At 53.3% G+C, this 17,608-nt stretch overlaps 1 protein-coding gene across 8 annotated transcripts in view; it reads right to left on the bottom strand.

Moving 5' to 3' along the window:
* Window positions 1–17,608, bottom strand: part of CTIF (cap binding complex dependent translation initiation factor) — a 290,106-nt gene that overhangs the window by 87,729 nt on the left and 184,769 nt on the right. For 6 of the 8 annotated variants that reach the window (XM_034995952.1, XM_034995945.1, XM_034995947.1 and 3 more), the window contains 3 exons: window positions 5,153–5,642; window positions 4,709–4,753; window positions 1,993–2,292 (listed from right to left, as the gene is read on the bottom strand). In XM_034995952.1, the coding sequence (XP_034851843.1) occupies window positions 1,993–2,292; window positions 4,709–4,753; window positions 5,153–5,642 (835 nt within the window). The remainder of the gene's footprint in view (window positions 1–1,992; window positions 2,293–4,708; window positions 4,754–5,152; window positions 5,643–17,608) is intronic. The other 2 variants (XM_034995950.1, XM_034995949.1) reach the window with 2 other exon arrangements.

The raw sequence follows: 17,608 nt of genomic DNA on the forward strand, positions 1-17,608 counted from the left end.
CCAGTGGGAGCAGCAGAGACCCAGCACCAGCTGCTGACTGCTGAATCAGGTCGAGAAGCCCTGTTTCCCGGCTCTCGATTTAGTGCTCTTGCCCTGCGCTAGCGTTTGCCAAACTATGTCTCTTGGCACACTACTTCCACAAGACGTTATTAGCCAGGGGATGCAAAGAGGACTCGTTGAGTTCGGCGGGGCCAAACATGTTCCCTTCCTGCTGTGCTAAGCCAGTCCACTTTGTGGCTGATGGAGAGGCGGGTGTGCCACGGAGCCCCTTCTGTGGCTGAGCATGTCCCAGGATGGATGCCCTGCCGGACACTGTGGGCAAGGCTGCTCTGACCACCGGTCGTTGGAAGAAATGCCTGACCCGGGCAGGATCCTGGGCGGACCCTGCGGCCAGCTGCCCTTCCCCGCCGGGTGCGTCTTGTCCCCACACCCTGGATGTCTGTCCGCCGCTGGCTCTGGCTAGGTTACTTGGAGCTAGCAGCCATTGTCTGCAAGTCTGGCCCTATCCTGGCCCTTCTCTGAAAAAGACCAAAAACCAAAGCCAGAGGCCAATCGGTCCCTGACTCCCCCGTGCATGGTAGTACGTGGCAGACAGGCTGCTCCCCGCCGCCACCCTCCACACTCTCCCAGGACATTCCGGCCCGTGAGGAACATGCCCGATGTGCAAATCCCTCAGGTAATGCGGGAATTCGTCACCAGGGGAGCGTGGGCGATCCAGGAATGGGAACCTGATCGGGGCCTGGGGCTGGAAAGAAGCCGCCCGGGCTGGCCAGCGAGGGCTCAGGTTGCAGTGAGCAGACTCCCCAGGAAGAGGGGAGGACAGCACGGATGGAGCCCTGCGGGCAGCACACACAGGGGGCTCCCTCCTCCCTGTTTTGGGGGGAAGAGACGGCAGACTTTGAACCAGCTGGTTAAGACCGGCGTGACCACATGCCTTGGTTTATGCCTAGTGTCCGGGTATAATTATGGATAGAGCCCCTGGGCCTCTCAGAAGTGCTGGGGTTTGGATAACCTCTCTTGTGCTCCCCCTTGTTCAGACAGACCTGCAGGGGTTCTCCTCCCGTTCTGGAACTCTGCGTTCAGAACGTCCAGGCTCCTGTCTTACCTCACCTGGACTGGAAACTCAGCTCACATCTCAAGGGGTCTGAGGTACAAAGTCAGAATAGAGACGACTTTTCCACAGCGAAGGGTCCCCAGGCGTGGTGGCCATGCCGTCCCACCTGCTACCTCTCCCTGACGCCGCCAGTCCCCCTGCTGCCGCAGCCATGACAGAAGAGCAGGTGCTGGCCTCCAGCTCACGAGATGGAACAGTCTTAGTCTATGCGCCCACGCCCGTGCCCACTACCCTCTGACACTGATAAAACCAGCACTGAGCGCTGGCACCCACGGAGGAAGAGATGAAAAGGATCGAGATTACACTCTCAGGAGGGATTTTGAGTGGGAAGGCACCGAGGAACAAGACGGTCTTGGATCTCCATGCTTCCCCTCTGCCTTAAAGGTGGTCTCAGGAAGCCCAGCGTATGGGCAGCCAGACCAAACCTAAGCACCAGCTACACCACCTCCAGGGGCTGGGGACGGGGGGTGGTCCGGGGCAGGAGGAAGAGGAGGAGGAAAAGAGAAGTCCACACCAAGTTCGAGTCCGCCCGGACGCAGAGAGGTCAAAGCACAGAGACGGGTTAAGACCGAGCGTCAGCGCTCTTATCATGGAAGGAGAAAGAGGGAAAGAAAGGCTGATTCAACATGAAGCACTTATGCAAGTATATTGGTCCGTTGTAACCATGGAGACTCACACAAACACACGCAAATCCGGACACACATCCCTCGGCCCTCGGGTGCCTTTTTATTTTCTGTAATTAATCGGGCAAGGGTGGAACTTGGGAAAAGTTCAACAGTGGTCAGAATCAGCAGCCTTCTCTCTAGTAATAACCCAGGGGCGGGCGCGGCGCGGTGGGGACGGGGGCGGGGGGCCCGCAGCTGCCAGTGTCCGCTTACCTGAAGCATGTTGAGAAGCAGGCTCCGGAACTTGGTCCCCTCCACCATGAAGAGTGCCATCTTGTCGCAGAGCTTGGCGGCCGTGAAGGCAAAGCTGCGGTCAGATACGGCCTTCTGGTAGATGGTCCGGACGATCTCTCCCAGCATCTCCTCGGAGTTGGTCGAGTTCTGGGCCTCCTCCATGAAGGTGGTGAGCTTGGCATCCACGTCGCTGCTGTTGTTCCGCATGCTGTTCAGGATCTCAATCAACTTATCCATCTTATTCTGCTGAGGGTTGGTGGTCTCCACTGCCACTTCGTCCTGGGGGTGTGGGAGACAAACCGAGTCGCGCCTGAGTGGAGCCGAGGATAATGCTGGGGGTGACCAGGGGAGGGAGGGCTGCCGCCCCCACAAAGGATTCAGCCCTACCTTCTTGAACCTGAGGTCTGGTCCCTCTGGGAATGCTGACCTCCACCAAGGACCCTCGGGCCCCAGGGTCCTCTGCTGACCTTTTTCTTGGCTCCTGTGACATCTGGGGCTGAACCTTTTTGCAAGGCTCTAACTCTTACCCAGGATTCCCATATATATTGGCTGTGTCTGTCTACTTGCCTATAAAATGTCTCAAGCTGGAAATGACTTAATGGGGCTTGTAAAAGATGAAATTAGATAACAAACAAAATATTTTTTTGCAGGAAGGAGGGAGGTATCCAAAATGCCTACCACCTTGGTTAAAGACGCCCATGGAATGGCTACCTTGTCTACCAGACTCTTGGTTCCTACAGCCCAAGGACGATTGTGTTCTCTGGGTAAATATGGCCCTGGTTTTGTGTCCTATGGAGGAGATTGTGCTGGCCTTCTTTAACAAATGCTATCTACCAAGGAATCCTGCCATGTGCCACTAAATCGATTGGCACTTCCTGGAAGGAAGTTTCAAACAACAAACTCCACACCCTTAAGAAGTTTCACTGCAGGTGGATCAGACCCGGGCTGGTGAAGGAAGAAAATGGCATCTGACAGTCTCAAAAGTATTTATTCAAAAGCAATGGATTGATGGCCAAGCATGTGATCACCCTGACTGCTGGGATGTAAGATTGGGGTGAAGGGCACGGTCAGGGACATAAAGCGAGGTCCCACGCTTGCCCTTCTGTTCTCAACAAGGAGAGCTCTAGGCTGGGAGGCACAGACCAGGGTCCTGGAGCCTGCTGTCTGCCTCTAGCTATTTGGCTATTGGCAGTGGTTTACTCTCTGGGCCTCAGTTTACTCACCAGTAAGATAAGGAGGTTAGATGATGTATCGTTTCTCCTGAGGCCTGTTACTGCCTATGCCAATGTCCTCCTGGTTTAGGAATCCAGGGGGCCTCATCTAAGGGGAATCCTTGAAACCCATGTATAGGTGCTATGAATCTACCCTTATTCTAGCCCCTCCTTGCCCACCCCACTGCCCAACTATCTGGGCCCCAGGGCAGAAGAGTGGTCTGTACATAAAATAACCACCACCCACAGGGGTCTTTATGCATGTCATGACATTTAATCTTCACGGTCTGTCTGCAATGTGGGTACAGATGAGTCAACTGGGGCTCAGAGAGGCTAGGTGACTTGCCCAAGGTCACCTAGTCAGTCAAAGGCAGAGTGAGCATCAGCTGGTCTGCTGGACTCTCAAGCCCATGTTGTTTCCACTCTAGGATACTGCAGCTACATTTAGTAGAACTGGAGGGAATATAATGAATAACCCCCCCACCCTGGCCAGGCTGTAGGAATATGTCTTGGAAGGTCTCCAGGAGAAGACATACTGGTCACCAGCTGGGAACCACTTCCAGGCTCCCACCTTTGAGAAGCAGGGAAATGAACGGCGCTTTCCTCCTGGACCTCACAGCTGCTTGCCCCCTGGGGAGTGGTGGGGTAGGAACTCAGGGCCGCAAAGGATGCCAGGAACAGCATCTCAGCTTCAAGCACTGGCTTGGGAAGAGGTCTGACCTGCCTCGTCCTGCCTGAGTGTGGACCTGGACCTGGCTGCTTCTTTTTTTTAAAGATTTTATTTATTTATTTGACAGAGAGAGAGCACAAGTAGGCAGGGTGGCAGATAGAGGGAGAGGGAGAAGCAGGCTCCCCACCGAGCAGGGAGCCCAATGCGGGGTTCCATCCCAGAGCCCTGGGATCATGACCTAAGCTGAAGGCAGCTGCTTAACCAACTGAGCCACCCAGGCGCCCCCTGGACCTGGTTTCTTGGGCAAAAGGTGGAGGAGAGTAGGCGGTTGAGAGAGGCTGGGGAGAAGCCCACAGCTTCGAGCTCTGCAGAAGCCCCAGAGGGAGGACTCTGGGGAGGGCTGGGGGCAAATCGGCTTTTCTCAGGAACAGCTCCTTCGCAAGGTGACTTTTCCTGCATCTCTGGCAGGAAGGGGGCCTAGGGTGAGCACAGTAGACCTGAGGCTGCCAGTGATATAGCCCCAACCCTTCGCTAGAGGCTCAGGGATATGTCCTCCTGAATCAGCGAGCCAGCCTCTGGAAGCCAGGGCCAAGGGTAAAGCGAAGACAGAGAGGCTTGGGGCGGGAGGCAGGGGGCAACATTTAAGAAGGCCCTACTCTTAGGGCTGTGCCAATGCAGGGTTGGGACCTGTGGGATGCTGGCAGGGGGGAGGAAGGGAGGCCTCCTTAAATTTTGTCCCTTAGACCCTTCCCTGGCTGCTGATGAAGGAGGAGAATGGCCAAGCTGAGGCCTGCTCACACTCTGCCCAACTCACCTTTGCTCTCGACTCTGGTGGGGACCGCAGCTGGCCAGCACTTACCTGGGGGAGAAGCATCAGTCCTTCTCATCGTATCAGCTCTGAGTTCTCCCCAAATGCCCTTTAGCACTATCAGGGCAGTGTCTGACCACAGAGAAGGCTGGAGGGAAGAACCAGGCTTTCCCCATTCCCTTCCCACCCCCCTCGGCCATGTGCCCCTTCCTCCCCTTCCCTCTCAGGCTGGGGGCTGGTGCCCGGTGCCCCCGTGGGCCTCTTGGGGGACCAGAAGGCGAGGAGCTGAAACGTGCTGGAGGGGTTCATGCAGAGCTGGCCACGAGCCAGCCCTCTGGCGGCCAGGGGTCCCTAAGGCAGTGGCGGCCCCCTCAAACCCGTGCCCACCTACCAAAGTGCCTACCTCGCGCTGTCCTCCCTGGTGCAAGAGAACAACAAAAATTCAATTACCGGTACCTTTTCTTTCAGCCTTCGCCGCAGCCTGTCTTTGGAAGACTGGAGCAGGGTAATTTTGGGCCGCTCCCCGATGCGCTCGGGAATAATACTGTCTTTACGCTTTGTCTCAGCCTCTGGACCCCCCGGCTGCTGTGGGGGCAGCCTCTCAGAAGCCACGGGGGCTGGGGCATCAGGGCTGCGGGGGGGCTCGAGGCCGCTGTGCCCCGTGTCCCCCAGGGCGTCCTCAAGTTTGGCGCTCTCCATGGTCACGGTCTCTTTGGCATTGCGGTGGGTGCCTGCCTCCCCCTTGTCGCCTGGGGGGTGCTTCATGTTGTTGTGCCAGCGCCGGTTCTGGCTGTAGCCGTGATGGGTGGGCCTCCCTGAGGGGTGCGGCACCGAGCCCCCCGGGTAGGATTTCTGGTGGTCCCTGTTGTGTTTGGCACTGCTCGGCTGGTGGTCACCGTGCTGTTGGGGCTTGTTTCCTCCTGGAGGTCTCTGCTGCCGTCTGCAAACCAAAGGGGCAAGACACAGAGGGTCACCGGGAGGGCTGCTCAGGGTCCCTGTGCCAAACACCAGGACAGCAATTCACTGAGCTGTTCATTCATTCATTCGGTCATTCATGCTTCCTGAACACCTCCTCTGGGCCAGGCTCCGTGACGGGGCCTGCGGACACTGCAGAGCAGAACACAGACAGGTCCCTGTATTCCCGAGGGTTTAGGTCGGTCCTTGAGTTCAGGTATTATTTTATTCCCTTATTAGAATACACATCAGCACGTGTGTGGGGAACCCAATTCAAAGGAGGCGCTGGAGGAGACAGTGAATCCTCCTGACGACCATAGCCACCCAGCGGGTCCCTTTGAAGCAACTGCTACCATTTTGGGAAGCTTCCAAACATAGTCCACGCACGTTCCCGCAAAGACAAATACACAGACCTGCGTCTCGGAACAACTACCCCGTTCATGGATTTTTACCATAATGGCTCTTGTAAAGTTATAGCATTTGTTAAACAACCTTTGTTTTTGTTTTTGTTTTAGTTTTTTTTTTGGTAGATTGACATTTCTATCCCCAAGCCCACTAACAAAATATGCAATGAGAAGTTGTTACGGGCTGAATTATGCGTCCCTCAGCCCCACGTTTCACATGTGGAAGCCCCAATCCCTACTACCTCAGAATGTGACTGTATTTGAAGAGAGGGCCCTTAACGAGGGGATTAAGTTAATCCGCTAGGCCATTAGGGTGGGCCCCAATCCAATCTGACTGGTATCCTTATGACAAGAGCAAATCTAGACACAGAGAGACACCAGGGATGCAGGCACACAGAAGAAAGACCGTGTGAGATGGCAAGACAGCCGTCTGCGAGGGGAGACGCCCCAGAAGAGGCTAATCCTGCAGACACCTTAACCTCGGACTTCCAGCCTCTAGAAGTCTCAGAAGCTCAATTTCTGTTGTTGAGCCACCCTGTCTTTGGTATTTTGTTATGGGAGTCCGAGCTAACTAATACGAGAGTGACATGTGACTCACCGATTTACTGGACACGCTATTTCTAAGGCAGAGAATATCACATGGAACAGACTTGAGGTGTGCACATGGGATGAACCCCAAACGTTTTGATTTGTGGACTGAAGGCAAGCGAGGGCATGGGAGGGGCATCCTGGGGACCCTCCGGTCTTGTCCACAAAGGCTGCTTCCATCTCTGGAAAACCTTTCGTGTCCAACCTCACAGTATTTTCCACAGCGTGACTTTATATGAAGTGCAGATGGAGAACAAGATGACCAAGAGCCCCTCAAAAGTTGCAAAGTTGGTGAAGGAAGTTTGCAGAAAGAAGACTTTACCTTCTAAAGAATGATGCTTACACCCTCATCTGTGACCCATCCCTCCGGTGGGTAGAACAGACCTTCATTGCATTGCATTGCATTTTATGAACAAAAAAGGTATTTATTGACTTTGAAACTATTACTTATATAAAGTCAGTTTCAGTGTTCACTTGATAATTTTGTATGTGTGAAAATTTGGAGGCATCTTAGATTGAGGCTAAACATGTCACTTTCCCATTAAAATAAATGAAAACAATTTTTTTTTTCATTGAAAAGTTTTCCCTACTAGCAGGGTTTTCAAGGGGGACTTAAAGTTGTTAAGTGGGAGACAGGTGTGTAGTCTTTTGTTTCTACACAAATGGTAACTAAAAACATTGTATATTAGAAGTAGAAATTAGTATGTTTCTGGAGGGAAATTTGAAGATTTGTTACAAGAGCCTCTAGAACATGTAAACCATTGGACCTTGTAATTCCACTTGTGGCAGTTTATCCAAAGAAAATAATCAAAAGCCCTGCATAGGGATGTAGGTACAAGGATGTTCATCACGGCAGTGTGTAATAGTGAGAAACTGAATGTGGAACATTTAAGAACATGGTGTAAGACTTGACTCTGGTTGATGGAAGAAAGCACATGTTGTAGAATGTGTAGCATGGTGCTATTTTTTAAGGCAGATATTTATGTGCCTAGAAAAATCTGGAAGCAGACACCAAAATGCTAACAGTGGTTATCTCTGGGGGATGGGATGAGGATTCTTCTTTTCTTTTTTGTGTTTTCTAAATGAACATGAATGCCTTTTCCTTTTTCTCTTTTTTTTAGAGGGGGGAGGGGCAGAGGAAGAGGGAGCGAGAGAATCCCCAGCAGGCTCCAAGCCCAGCGCAGAGCCCCACATGGGGCTCCATCTCACAAGCCTGAGATTGAACCAGAGTCCGGTGTTTAACTGACCGAGCCATTCAGGTGCCCCAGGGTAGTTGCTCATTTAGTTAAAACAAACAAACAAACAAACAAACAAACAAACAAATAAACAAAAAACCCCAAACTGATGAACTCTTCCAGAGAGGCTGTACCATTTTACATTCCCACCACCAATACACAAGCTGTTTTCAGTAATCCCCCCTCCTCGACCACATGGATTCTGAGAACACGCATGTTAGATATGATATTGTGGACTCCCAGGTCCCAGAAGCTCCTTCGCCTTTTTTTTTTTTTAAAGATTTTATTTATTTATTTGAGAGAGAGAGAATGAGAGAGAGCACATGAGAGAAGGGAGGGTCAGAGGGAGAAGCAGACTCCCCGCCGAGCAGGAAGCCCGATGCGGGACTCGATCCAGGGATTCCAGGATCATGACCTGAACCGAAGGCAGTCGCTTAACCAACTGAGCCACCCAGGCGCCCCCTTTTTTTTTCTTCCCCAGCCTATTTTCTCTGTGTGGCTCAGACTGGGTCATTTCTATTCTATCTTCCAGTACACCGGATCTTTCCCTCATCCCTACATTCTGCTGTGGAGGCCATGCATTGAGTTTTTAATTTATGAAGTTTCATTTGGGTCTTTATCATGGCTTCTGTTTCTTTGCCAAGACCTAATTTTTCATTTGTTTCAAGTATGTTCCTAATTGTCCTTTGAAGCATTTTTATGCTGGCTGCTTGAAAATCTTTTGTTAGATAATTCTAACGTTTCTGTCATCTTGGTCTTGGCATCTAGTGTATTTTCTCATTCAGTTGAGATCTTTCTGGGTTTCAGTACGACTAGGAGATTTTCGGTTGAAACTTGGACATCTTGGGTATTACGTTATGTGAGTCTGGATTTTGTTAAGGTCAGAGTCCTAGAGCGGTTTTAGCGGGCTTCCTCTGACTTTGCTCCACTAGTGGAAAGGGCTGCTGGGCCTTGTTACTGCCAAGCGGGGAGTAGAGGTCAGGTTCCCTACTGGGCCTCTCTGACACCCCAAGGGAGGTCCTCTTTACTGCTGAGCAGGGGTGGGAGTTCTGGCTCCCCACACTGATGCCTCCCTGGCTAGGAGAAGGGTACACACTGTTATTCCCCATTGACACAGAGGGAGGGGTGCTCCATGCCCCACGGGGTGGGGACGAGTCCCAAGTCCTCACTCAGCCTTTCTGACACCACCCTGGTGGAGCATTTGGGAGCCTCCTCACAGCCCGGTGAGTGTCAACTCTTGGCTCTTTCCTCGGCCTTTGCCTGTGTGAGTCAGGGCGGAGCCTGTTTTTTTTTTCTGGGGGTTTTTCTAGAGTTGAGTGTTACCAACCAAGAGTTTTCTGCCTTGCGAGGCTGCCCCTTTCCTGGTCCTCTGGCTAGAGAGGGCAGGTTTTTGTTGGGGCTTCTTGGTCTGCCTGTGCCTACTGGTGTTTCTGGGTTGCCGGCTTGTTTGGCTCTAAGTCTGGGATCTGTGAGGCCAGGAAGAAATCGAGCAAGTTACTACTCTATCATTCCTTGGGCACCATGGTCCCCAGCCGGTCTGCCTTCTCTCCAACCTTTCAGAGTCCTCTTACGTTTGTTTTTATATAGAATGTTCAGGGTTTCTAGTTGTCTGAATTTATTTTAATAATTTAAGAGTCATTATAGAAACATCTATGGAAGCCTGGTACATGGCATGGCATCTGGCTGCCCGGTGTTCCCTGGGCCCTTCTCATGAGGCCTGCGTGGTATTTTCCATCCTTGATGCCCAGGTTCAATCTCACTGGGTCTGAAGCACATCCCTGGTGCAAAGAACCGCACTGCCCTGATCCTCGGGTGGAAGAGGCAGCCCCTCCGTCTCACACCCCTCACCTCCGCCAGCATGCCTACAACTCTCAGTTTTATTCCCCAGCGGACTCATTCTAGAAACAGGGGTCAGCGAGGCACCAATGCTTTAGGTTCTGGAAGATGGTCAGTTTGCATCCACCGAGGGGCAGGGCTCATGGGCACAGGCCCCCAGGCAAGTGCTGGGCCCCGTCTGCAAAGTAAGTCATTGGCTCAGCTTCTTTCCAGGATCACCAACTGGCCTTCGGACTGCCCAGACCTAAACCCAGATGCCTGAGCCACAGGACGGCTCGGAAGCCGGTGGCCCTCACCTGAGAGGCACAGACCAGCCTCCATCAGGAGAGCCGGGACCTGGGAACTGGAGGAATTCCATGGCCCTCCCACTCCTCAGGGTGCCACACGCCTGTGACATTTTGCGAATTCTCCCTGCTTTTATTTTTCAGTGACTTTCAAGTAATTTGCCCTCTCTCCTTCCACTCTCTTTGTTCTTGGAGTATGAGTAATTTTTAAGGCCAGAGAAGAACCTTGGAAATTCCCTGGCAGATAACGCTTGATTCTCACGACTTTTCCCATCCTTATTTAGAAAATTTGTGGTGAATGCAGCTATGGCCCAAGGAATGCCCCCAAACGATGGTTGACCAAGTCCTTCCCTGCATTTGTCTTGAAACTGTCTGGCTTCCCACTTGCCATATCAGGGATTTCCCTGTCTCTGCCCAACATCCTCCCTCCTTCCCCCACAAAACAAAACAAAACAAAACAAAACAAAACTTCTCTCCACCTGGAGGAGGAAGGAGGTAATTTTGACATGGCTGGTGGTCAAGGGCTCAGAAAGAAAGCAGCTAGGTCTTGCAGACATTCTGCTGTTCTTGCTGGAAATTTTGGGGGGCCTGGAACTCCAAGTCATCCTAGTTTGCAAGACCTTGGAGCGAGCCAGTTCTGTCCATCCAGCAATGACCAGGGATGTCCAGGTTGCTGGGCATTTATTGGGTGTTCTCAGAGCCATTCTGCCTGGGTGGCAGCTCCTTTGCACCCAAGGAGTGCTGTCTGTAGGCAGGAGGGGAGGCCTGGGAGTCCACCCTTATGGGCCCCCTCCTACCTGGGCAGGCAAGACAATGGAGTCAAAAAGAAGAGGGCTGATAGGGGGCTGGACAGTCAATGATACTGGCTGGGTGGGCCCTTGGGCGGGGGGGCACAGAAGAGCCAGATACCATTGGAGGCAGCGGGCATGAAGCCTTTTTCTTTCCCTTTTCCTCCTTCTTATTCAAGGCTCTGATTAGTTCTTAGGGCCACTGATTGCTTGGGACTGGTCTCTGTGTGCAGGCTGGTCAAGAAGTTTTCTTCCCACTTTACAGATAAGTCAACTGAGGCTCGGTGAGGTGAAGTCCCACACACCCTCCGGAGTGTGCCCAGCCTGTCAGCTAGTCCCGGCACCCAGTGCCCACCTCCAGTCTGTCTCCCCTCTGCCCTCAGATCCAGCCATTCAGGAGAGAAGGGCCAAGTTACCACTGAGATCTATTGCGGTGATGGCCACACGAGGTCCACGGCCTGAGCATGGGAAATGGCTGAGAGAGCCCTAGCTACTGGAGCAGACTGGGGGCCGGGCCTCGGTCCCCAGCAATGGAGACCCAGGCTTCCCTGCTCTGGCCATTCACAAATATTTGTCAGTAGTCACTGGCTGAGCTGGCCAAAACCAGCTCCTCTCTCTCCCCTGCGTTTGTTGGCCCTGGGTTTCGTCCATACCTCCCGAGAGGGGCCAGCTGGCTGCTCACCACGAAACCTGTGGGTTTAGGTTTGGCCTGGCTGCAGATGAGCTCCTTTTGCTCCCTGTGGCCAGCCAAGGAAGCCCTTGGTCTCAGATACATGGACGTGGGGGTCCAGGTTTTGGAAACATAGCAGACATGCAGTTTTGCAGCCTCGTGAGCAAAAAAAGGGCAAAAATCCATCTCCTCGTCTACTCATTATGCTCTAATCTCTCTGGGGAAGTCTTCTCTGGTGGTGGTGGTTGAGGGGAGAGGAATGGCTCAGGAGATAGGATTAATATTCCATTTGTGCCATTGGCAACACCTGCTGTTAGGGAAATGCTTTTTTTGGGGGTGGGGAGAACGGACATTGTCAGTATGCTTTTTCCATCACTCATTTAGTTTATTCTTCCTTCTTTGGGTTCTGAAATCAGATGTCTTGTTTCACTCTAAGACTGTGCTCTTTTATTAAAAAAAAGGAAAAAGTTCCCCACACCACAGCTGCATTTTGGGAGGTGGGTGTAGGGAGAATAACTTCAGATTTTGTTTTAAAAAATGATTCTAACAGCAGTCCAAATGCAGACAAACGTCTCTCTGTTCATTTTTTATTTCATAATTGTTCCCAACTAGATATTCCGAGGGCCACTGACTTATTATGGTTCTCTCAATGTCGGACACTTTACCACATAATTTGTAGGTCTGCTTAAAAATTTCTGAAAGCAAAATTCCTAGGGCAAGTGGTTTTAAAACTATGCACGGACTCATATTTCTTGCCTTCAGGAAAAGTGATGACTGCTTATTACTAGCTTAGGCGCCTCTATTCCTGCCCACCTACCCACGCCCTGCACGGGGTCCCACCTTCCGCACCCCAGCCGCGGGGGCCACGTGAGAGCCGGACTGTGCAGGCGCAGGGCTCCTCGTAGCTCTGGGGTTGCTTAGCTTAGCGCAGGCATGCGGGGCCTGGGAACGAGGGTCACGGCCACACACACACACACACACACACACACACACACACACACGCCTGCCCCCGTTTGCAGAAAGACTGGGATGCTTCACAAGGGAGAGTGTAGGGTTCAGGGAGCCAACGGAGGGAATCACGCCATTGGCTTAACAAAGGGACCAGAATCATGGTGGCCTGTGTTAACTGAGCACCTACTGCGCGCTCGGGGCCGGATGAGGTAATGGAAATCCCCTGGGTCTGTTCCACAAGACACCCCTCAGCAGGCCTGTCTGGGAGACTGCAACCAGCCCAGAGCCTGGCTCGGCCACTTCACGTGTATGGCTTTGCATCTGTTCCCAGTTGTGTCGGCCCCCAGCTCAGGGGTGGCTGTGAGGATTACAGAGTGACAGCACGACAGTCTCACAGATGACTGAGCCACGGTTCGGAGAGGTTGCCTTTTCCCCTTGGGTTGCCCAAGGAGTTGGTGACGAAGCCTGGGCAGGAGCTCCGATCTGTGTTTCCGTGCTAAGGCGCTGCCTGAAACGCTCTATGACTGGATTTTGTAGTTACTTGTCTAGGGTCTTACTGCTCTCTGGAGAACTGGGGCACCACCACAGCTCCGACAACCGGACCCCCCGGGAACCCCATCAACATCACAGCGGTGATGGCAGCACGCTGTTGGCTGGCTTTCTGAGTGCCTGGCCTGCTCCCCGCAGTGGGTGCCCCTGATGGTCCTCAAGGAGAGCGCCAGCGTGCTTCCAGAACACGCCTGCTGCCTTGGACAAGCTCCAGGTTCTTCTACTCCAGCAGGCTCTGGGACTCTCATGCTCAGAGTTGGGAAGAAAATAATTCAAGACTGCCAGTCAAGGCAAAGGTATTCCACTGCATGGATCGAAAGCTTTGGAAACCAGATGTTTACCTGGCCAAAGGGATGTTCTGGAATGGAAATGAGAGGGTCTGACTGGTACCTCTGCCCCCTGAAGGCAGAGAAGAGACTTTTCCAATTATAGAATGCATGAGCAAACGGATGATGAGAGGGAAGACTGCTTCATTTATTGCTTCATTAATGAAGCATGTGAGATTCTGCTCTGCCTGGAGGTTAATTGGAGGTGTCAATGGGCTTGCTCAAGACCACAGAGCTCCTGGAACACTCTGAGGGGCGCTGGGGCTGTGGGTGACAAAAGCTGTTCAGCTGTCCCTCAGGAGTGTCTCACTACCTCTCCTAATCCCATCTGGGCTCCAAGGCCCAGATCTGCCCAGCAGCCTTCCCCAGCTCCCCGGAGGCCCCTTCCCCCTCCTTCAGACTCCTAATGTGATTACAGCCTGACTTCCCAGTCTATGCCTCATGCATTCTTCTTGTATGGCCTTAATTGCATCCACTTCCTTCGGATGGGGCAGAACATTCTCTCTACCTCCCTCGGGGTCTGGCTGGGAGCTGGACCTTCATCCATGCCTCCAGTGAGCCCCACAATGTCCAGGCCCTGGGGACACAGCGATGACCCTGACATAGGGCAATGCCCTCACAGAGCTTAGGATCCATTTGGAGGGACAAACACGAATCCGTTAATTATAGAAACAGGTTATCTGGTGACAATCAGGGACAAGAGTCCCAAAGGAAAGGAAGCAGAGAATAGCCCAGGGATCTGTGACAGCCTGGTCCTGGAGGCAGGACAGACCTCATACTTTGTGGGACCCAGTGCAAAATGACAATGTGGGCCTCTTGTTCAAAAACCACTGAGAATTTCAAGATGGCACTGGCAGAACACTGAGCCCTGCCCAGAGTGGCCCTGAAGGACAGGACTGGAAGGGAGATAACAAGGACACAGCGCAACAGTAAGCAAAACATGCTAACACATACGAGGCATGGACCATGTGCCAGGCACGGCTTTCTCCTCACCCTAACAGGGAGGGACTGTTGGCAACCCCGTGTTACAGAGAGGTCATGAGGCACAGAGAAGGCCAGTACTTGCTGAAGGCCACACAGCTTGCAAGAGGTAGAGCTTGGGTTTAAATTTGGGTAGTTGGACCTTAGAATGCGTGCCCTCAACCACCGTGCTCTCTTGCCTCATGGTTTTGAGGCCTGTCAGAGGGTCCGAAGGGCCTGGGGCCGCTGGCATCACTGCTGAGCCACTGAAATCCAAATCCAAATCCAAATCCAGAGGCTCTCAGGCGTTGGCCAAAGCCAGAGGGGGAAGGGACTGTGGGCTGGTGGCGCGTGGCGGAAGCAGGGCTAGATATGCAGACGCAAGGGCCAAAGGCTGAGCCTGGGGCCACTGGGAACAGGGAAGCTGAGGCCCGTGGGAGGGGAAGGGGAAAGCCTGGGAGGGCTCTGGACAGAGCCCCAAGTCGAGGTTTGGAAATCCGGCTTCCAGCCTTGGCTCCAGTGAGTCTGGGGAAAACCACAGAAGCCACATGTGGCCCTTGGCTTTCCATCTGTGCTGGGAACTATCCTTTCGCCGCCAGTCTGCTAGCTCCCGTGGCTGGGGCCTGTGGGGCAGGGCTGGGAGGTGGGGTTTTCAGGATGGCCCTCCGGCTTCACTGCCGAACCCTAGGGGAAGGGAAGGAGGAGCTGCAGGCTCCTGCCACCTTCCTCCATCTTGGGGCAGCACAGAAAGCCATGGAGAAATGGCTTTCTTTGGGGTATTAGTGGGGGGTCCCCAAGTCTCACTCAACTGCTCAGGCATTTCTGAGGTCCTCCTCCCAATAGCCCTGGTAATGCAGGGCTCCTGGCCAGCCTTGCAGTGCCGGGCAGCTTTGGCAATCCAGCTGAGTCCTCGTGTCTCAGTATTCCCACCTGCAGAATGGGAATACTAAAATCCCACTCAAGGTGTACCCTTAGGTGAGTTCCCCCCTTCTCTGCATTGCTGCCTGGGTCACCAGGCTGGTCAGAAATTACAATACTATCAAGGCCAGGAGAGCATTTGGGGAACAAAGGCACATTATACATACGAGGTATTATTTTTGTTCCAGTGTGAATCAGGCATTCCAAGAATCCTTGGCCTCATGCGTTCTTAGGCAGTGTGATGTCATGGGACGAGCGTGTGGCCGCCTCGGCGGAGTGTTTCCAGGAGAAGGCCCTTGCCCTTCTGTCCGGCCTGGCCAAGCCCCACAGGCGCTCAGGTCCGGCTGCGGACCCTCAGTGCGGCCTGCTGGCCAGGCAGGGCATCCACTGAGCTGCGTGTCTGCGCTGGGCGCTCAAAAAGAGGCTGGCAGACATCAGCCATGAACACTGGTCAAGTCTTAGCTGGGATGTTTGATTTTCCAGCTCTAAGGACCTGTGGCCAAACTGGCCCAGTCACGTGACTCAACACCAGGAAGCAAAATCTGGCTCTGGCCACCTTTTTGGAGGCTCGAAGAGTCTGCCGGCCCCACTCACTTTTCCTAAAGAACAGGGGAGGTCCAGCTATGGGTGTGAACTTGCACCACCATGCACCTTCATCCGCAGGCCCTCACTGCCTGCAACACGGAAGGTGCTCAACCCAAACTCCCAGGGCATTTTCCAAGAAGCAACATACGGCTGTATTTCAAAGTATGGACGTAGGAGCCAGAACCCCAGAGTTCAGATCCTGGCTCTGTACTTCCAGCTGTGCAACACTGGGCAAGTACTTTAACCCCTCTGGGCCTTAGCTTCTTCATCTTTAAAATGGGGACAGAGCACCCCCATCTCCTGGGGTTCCTGGAGTCCTGAAGGAGCCGAGGTGTTATACTAGTGTTTGCTTGTAATGATAATATGTTGTGGGTTTTCCAAGCAATACAGCATGAATCCATTAGATATTCAGAGGAAGCGATGACTAGCAGCACACCCACAGTACAGGCAGGAAAGCTGAAGCCATGGGGAAAACAGGCTGTTTTAAGTGTTAAGAATCAAGGAAGAAACCCCAAGATGTCCAGCTTCCGGCTTTTGCTCTAATTCTACCCTCTAAGGGCTGCATCCTGGATTTGATTTCTCAGGATGGAATTCTTCATCACCAAATACTCACACTGTCTTCCCAAGAGAAACACTACCCAAGGGGACCCCACAGGCTTGGGGGCCACCTCCAATGACTCGTTTACTCCCTGGCTAACGCCTGGCCATCAGCGTCCACCACAGCTGGCCAGTGGGCCTCAGCTGGCCCCGCGTGGCCTCGCTTACCCCATGTGCTGACTTCAGAGCACACTCAGGAAAGAGCCCTCTTTCAGGGCCACTTCACCATCTCCACGAGGGCTGTGGAATAGCCCTCAAACGGCCACAGGTAGGATAGAGGAAGAGGAAGGAGAGAGAGAGTCTCCTAAGAGTTTTTAAATCCCGGGTGTGACCAACCTCTGAGCCCTTCTGAACCATGGGGAAGAAAGCCCAGAGACATAGCCTGAGTGCACCGAATGGAGAAACTTCCTCACAGAGAGAGCTGTCCCCCCAGTTAAGGGGGTTGCCTGGGAATTTAGTGAGCTCCCTGTCACAAGAATCACTGACCAACAGCTATGGAGACCTCTTCTCCCTAACCTGCCTATTCTGCACTTAGTACCTCCTCCAGGAAGCCCTCCTGGGTCCCAGCAGTCATCCCAGGAGTCCACACTTGGAGAGGCAGCATGATGCAGTGACAACTCGAGAACAGGACACACTGGGTTTACCCTGATTTTGCCCACACATCTAGCCAGGTGGTCTTGGACAAGTTGCCTACCCTCTCTGCCCCTCAGTTGTTGTATCAATCAAGTGGACCTCCTGACTGGAAAACAGGAGAGAGGCTGAGCTGAAAGGGATGACTGCAGGGGCTGGGCGATAAACCTTGCCCGTTCTCCCTCTGCCTCAGCCAGCCCCGGGAGGGGACCCCAGGTCTTCTCAGCCAGCCCTGGGGGCTCTGGGGAAGGTGAAGAAGATGGCTCCCGTATGGGAAGCAGAGCTGCTCAGGGCAGTCGGGGAGCCGATTTGGCTTTGTGTGGCTGCTGAGTCCCGCTGCGCTTGCAGGCTCTCCCGGGAAACACTACCGGCTGCCCCCCCGCCTCTCGCCATCAGCCACACATCTCGGCCACCCTCCTGGGATACCCTCCTCCCTCACAGTTCATTACTGGCGGGTCTGCTCCATCCCGGAAGGGCTATTTTTCCCTCCTGGAAGGAGAGGGAATGTGACGGGGAGTTAGCTGGAGTGGGGCCTCCCTCTGGCCCCATTTTGCAGCCAGGGCTGGAGGAACTGACAAGTCCATGGTCAGACATGATGGCAGAAGGAGCCACTCAACAGCTTCACATACTT

This window comes from Mirounga leonina, unplaced genomic scaffold (genome assembly GCF_011800145.1).
Source record: "Mirounga leonina isolate KUSES-001 unplaced genomic scaffold, KU_Mleo_1.0 Mir_93, whole genome shotgun sequence".
Lineage (NCBI taxonomy): Eukaryota > Metazoa > Chordata > Mammalia > Carnivora > Phocidae > Mirounga > Mirounga leonina.